Source organism: Rhagoletis pomonella, unplaced genomic scaffold (genome assembly GCF_013731165.1).
Source record: "Rhagoletis pomonella isolate Grant_MI unplaced genomic scaffold, Rhpom_1.0 Rhpom_scaffold_10778, whole genome shotgun sequence".
Lineage (NCBI taxonomy): Eukaryota > Metazoa > Arthropoda > Insecta > Diptera > Tephritidae > Rhagoletis > Rhagoletis pomonella.
In genome coordinates, this window is record NW_023469305.1 from 1 (window position 1) to 5,399 (window position 5,399).

A 5,399-nucleotide genomic window follows, 5' to 3' on the forward strand; every position below is an offset into this window, starting at 1 on the left:
GAGAAGGCAAATGTCGACGCTGTGGAAACAAAGTCAGCGGAGTCGCGCGTGAGGAATAATGGACGTAGTGGCACCTATGTGGATGGACGTCGTAGCGGTGCGAGTAACAATGTGGATGGCAATAAAAATGGTAACAGCAACGCTAATGAGAATGGAAATGGAAGTGGTAAGGCAAATGGAAATGGTAAAGGCAAGGGCAATCGAAGTGGCAATAGTGGCAGTAAAAATGGCGACGCGGATAACAACAGCGAACGCTCCCCGTCTACACGTAGTGGATACGCTTATCAAAAAGAGTCTAGTGAACGTGCGCGCGATTTTAAACGTGGCCAACAACGCTATCGCGAGGAAACAAAGCCAAAAATTAGCTCGGCAGAGTCCAGAGATGTGAGCATTGAGAGTCGCGAGTTCACCAAAAAACCCTCACTGCTTGAGAAGCCATTGCGGCAAGTCACTCCGGTGGAGGGTCGCGCCAAATCACGCGCTGGCACTTCAATCAAAGCTGAATCAGACACAGACTCGAATGAACCAAAACAGTCGACACGCTTTGCGGAAGCACGTTTACAAAGCACCACGCCATACCACTCAGCGGGAACATATTCGACGGCACGTCGATTGGATACAACTCGTAGCACACCTTTCTACACGCCAACAGTGCCAACTGTGGCTAAGTCGAAGACCACCGAAGGTAAAGGATTTTACATCAAGGGTTCACCCGTTGCTGGTTCGAACATTGTAGCCTCCACACCGAATCCAAATCGATATAAGTCCGGCACCGATTCATCGGCTACTACTAAGCGAAGACAAAGCACACAAGACACCACCACAACTTCAACGCCTATCACAACGCTTCGTCCGCTTATAATTGGCATGCGGAGTAATCTGGGTTCATCAGATGAAAAAGACAAAGCTTCGGTTTCGTCAAAGAGCTCAATCGAGGCGGAATTGCCAGTGCAGCGCTCAAGAAAGCGTCCCGACTCAGTAGACCTTATTACAACCTCAACAACGGCGGCGCCCACTGGACCCACATACTTGCCGCGCAATTCTGGCCGTCCGATAGCTACGCAAAATGCGGGTGGTGACGATTTCCTTTCTGCACCCCAAACAATCGCAAATGACAATGATGCGGTCACACGCAATGTCCAGGAAATGATCAAAACTATTAATATGCTGAAAACGAAGTTCGATGATGCTGACCAATCGAAATTCCAAGGACAAGCACGCGAAGGTTTGGACATACCGCCATCCTCGGGACCTGATGCATTAGTCTCACTGGCCAAGTACTTCGCAGGTGAACAGAATGCAGCATCAAGCAACGCGGTGAGCACATCAGCTGAGAAAAAGGCAGCCCCAGGTAATGTCGCAAACGTGGATGGCACAACAAATGCCTCAGCTCAAACCATTGGTGGAATCGAAAAAGCAGCTGACACGACAACCGCAGCCACCCCAGTTGCAAGCACGAAATCGGGTGATATATTCGCCAGTCTACTAAGCGAACGTACTGTCAATCAGTACTCGAATCTTTTCGGCTTGCAGGGTGCCGAAGATAGGCATGGAACAGACGCCAGCCATGGCGGTAAGAACTCTGCTAGCGGTGCGAATGATAAATTCACATTATTCCCACAAATAGGTACCACCGGTGCAACCATTCGTGACCTAACAGATGAGCCTGATTCACGTAAAATCGCACATGTCTTTTCGGAAGCCATCTCCAGCTACTTGGAAGACCCCAAAACATTCCGTGCACAACTGGAATCAGTGAGGCCAACCGAGCCTACAGTGGTTAGCGGCAAGCCAAATTTTGAGCCCATCACCAGCACCGATAGATCACTTTTCCACTCCGGCACCGCGGCCACCTATCTGCCGACGCAGCCGCCATCAGTTACCGAAACTCCGGCCACAGCTTCAAGCATCGCCGCCGAAATTAACAGCAATTTCGATTTTTCCACGACTTCGAATGATTTCTTCAGCACCACCGATGCGCCCGATACGACCACATACCGTCCGCGCTCGGGTGATGCGCGCGGCCAAAAATTAAGGCAACAATTTTCAGCCGACTTGGCGCCACCTTTTGGTGACTCGAGCGAACATGACGAATTCCTTCACAGCGAACAGACGCAGTCATTCGTTATGCAGCGCAATAATTTGAAGCTAAACAATGGCAAACTCAACTCCGCCTTTGTCGAGACGGAACATAGGCCAACTGAAAATCCTTGGAATCACATCTCGCAGACCGACTTCCTCGATCCGCTCACAATCAATGACGGGCTCATGAAGGAAGCACGCACCACCACCACCACCGATAGTTCATTACGTTTCGGCAACAGGGAAACCACAACACTAGTCCCACCCACAACGCTGCGCGGCCACCTAAGTGCACTTGCATCTGACGTACAACGCACAACACTGCGCAGCAGCGAACCATACACCCGCTTGGGTTCCGCAGAAGAGACGACACGCCATCCAACTGCCACGCAGCAATCGGCCGAATTCGATTCATGGCAAGAACTCTTCCACACATACAATCTGCCGCAGGATTCATTGCCCTCCAGTAGCGGTTTGCAACGGATCGCCAACAAACTCTTCGGTGGCCTCAACGAATCGGAGGCATTGCACCTAAAGAATGTGATGCAACAGGCGGAACATAACCGGCAGGTGCTTAGCCTGCTGCTGCTACTCATACAGACGTGCGACGATCAGAATGGCAGAGCATTGGAACGTTCACGCAAACATTTGTTGAACGCGCTCATCGATATGGACGGCAAATTGTCGTCTGCCAATGAGAAGGGTAAAACAGCACACATCAAGGGTGACAAGACAGCGCCTGCGGTAACGTCGGCAGCGTCAGTCGCGTCAGCAGCCGCATCGGCACCATCACCACATTCGGTGTTAACAACTACTACACGCACAGCGGAGACCACACTGCGGCAAACGGCCACAACAAATACGCCGGTTGCCGCCATCAGCACGACCACAGGAGGTGCTGCGTGGACGACGACGACAACAACAGCGCCGTCAGCCGTCACACAGTCAAACGGCAGCGCAGAGGAGACGACGAAGTTCGAGATTCGCGTCGAGGATCCGGAGGAGAGCACAGCCAGCATAGCTGCGTCTAGCAACGGGGGCGGCGGCAGCGGCGGTAGTAGCACCAGCTCGAATTCGGATGAACGCGCCCTGGAGCTGCTCAAGTCATTATACTCATTGGCCTCGAAATTCACTAGCAGACGATAAAGCAGGCGAGAAGGGGAGTAGTGCATACATAGTTGGTTGAAGCATGGCTGCTGCACACTGCCACGGTGGGAATTGAGGTCTGTCGCCAATTGTCAGTCGCGTTTGATGTCTACTCGCCGAACGAATACTTCGCAATAACTGCTGAATCAAGCGAAATACTCGTACTTTTTACTTTCACTATTTTTGGTTATTTTATTTCTTAATGATTTTTGTATTTAATTTGTTTATTATTTTATTTGCTATTTTTAATTTTAGTTAATATTTTTAAGTACTCTCAAGCAAATTTATTGTGCGATAAAAATTAAAAAAAGAAAATCAATTAAATAAAAGTTTTTTCTTAGTTTTAATTTCGATGCTTTAGCTCAGCTGCATTTGTATTTTGAAAAATCGAAAATACTCAGAATATGTTTTTTGTATTTTTACATAGAATTTTTAGGTTATTGAAATATGTTCTTTTACATTTTATTTTACTTTCTGCTACTTATCACTTTTTTTTTGAATACGTCTTACCATTGTCGTCGCTCTTGTAAATATTTATTACCTATTAGAGACACGTTTTATTCTGCCACACTGTAATATTATTTTTGTATGTATATTAATACCAACAATTTATACAATGAACGAATAAATAAATAAAAATGTAATTAAATTAAGAGCAAGGATTTTATTTACTAACGCCAGAGAACTGCGACAGGCTAACTAAGTTTCAAGGTTTTTAGAGTTTCATTTGCGTCATCAATGCTTAAAATGGTTCAAGCAAGCAAAGGCTGGTTTATTTCGGAAATTTTTGGTTACATCTCCTGCTCCTACTTGTATCATATATATGAGCTGACTTATTGCGAATTGGTAAAAGAGCACGAAATATATGTCTAACGAGTTATCGAAAAGCTTGTAGATTTTCAATTACAACCTTGTCATATTTACTGGTATTTTTACTAAAGCGGTGAGTTCGAACAGTCATTAATTATACTTGCATTTTTGTGTTTTACAAGTAACTTCGAATCGTAAATGAATGAGTTTGTGCAGTTCTTTGACAAGCACTTAAATAACAGCAGCTTATATTGCTGCTATTTATTTGGTAAATTCTTTTGCAGATCTCTGCTTAAAAGAAAAACTAGAGTAACTTAAAATCAAATTAGTAAACTAGTTGAAAGTCATTCTAGACAACGAAATCTTGAATAGCGCTGTAGGGAGGATGCCACTGCTCTGTATAAATTTAAACCTGAAGGCTCGTGAACAGTTACAAAAATTGACGAAAGATTCTGTAATTCTCCAGAATATAAGCTGAAAATCTTTCTTGCTCCAGAACAAGACGAAATGTAATAAAAGCTATTTACAAGAAAGACTCGCAACCGGATCTCGTCCGGAGAAGCGTATACTTTTGGCTGAATGCTGCTAGATTTGCGAGTCGTTAATATCTACACCATCTTCCATTTCCATTTTATCATGCATATATTTATTTTATGTACATATCGTAAAGTTTTCCTTCAGCTCCACAAAAAAAAAATTTATAAACTTTACAGGAGGTGTGTCCACAAAAAGAAGAATAGAAGCTTAGCTCGCAATACCTAGCAGATGGGACTATTTCCGATATGACACACATATCTAAGATTTAGGTACTTGTCCTAAGTACAAATTAGCTCGCTTCCTAGGGCCTTTTTGAATAACCCTTTATAAAGTTAGGAGTCGAAAAATTTTCCACTCACAAAATTACGCAGAATTCAAAATGAAACTGTCTTACAAAATTCACTAGATACATATATAAAAATTTAAAGCAATGCTTGACCACAGATATATTCAGATTATTATATATCCGCACAAGTAGAAAAATTTGTTTAATTACTTCCGACAAAATTAAAATTTTTCTTACAAACTTATTTTTTTGAATTGTATCTAATTTAAGCTCGTCCCATGACTGCAAATATTCTTTTTTTGGTTTGGGTTAGATTTTTTACTCCGAATCTGCGTAATTACTTTTTCAGAATTCGCTAATCCGTTTTTACTACTTTTGGCCGCTGTAGTCCCATTGTGCAGCGCCTAGAAAGCATTGCCATTTAAAGGTAAAAAGCTACTTTGAAATTACTGGAGAACAGAATCTTCACCGATATGTGTATGTACTATGTATATATATATATATAGAAAGTTAACTCTCTTTTCTGTTTAAACTTAAG

At 43.8% G+C, this 5,399-nt stretch overlaps 1 protein-coding gene across 1 annotated transcript; it reads left to right on the forward strand.

Moving 5' to 3' along the window:
- Positions 1-6: 6 nt before the first annotated feature.
- On the forward strand, positions 7-3,405 carry LOC118756534 (the record flags this gene model as incomplete). The annotated part of the gene is made up of 1 exon (XM_036491293.1): positions 7-3,405. A coding segment is annotated over one exon (3,222 nt), but the record flags the coding sequence as incomplete, so codon positions are not given.
- Between the last annotated feature and the right edge of the window lie 1,994 nt (positions 3,406-5,399).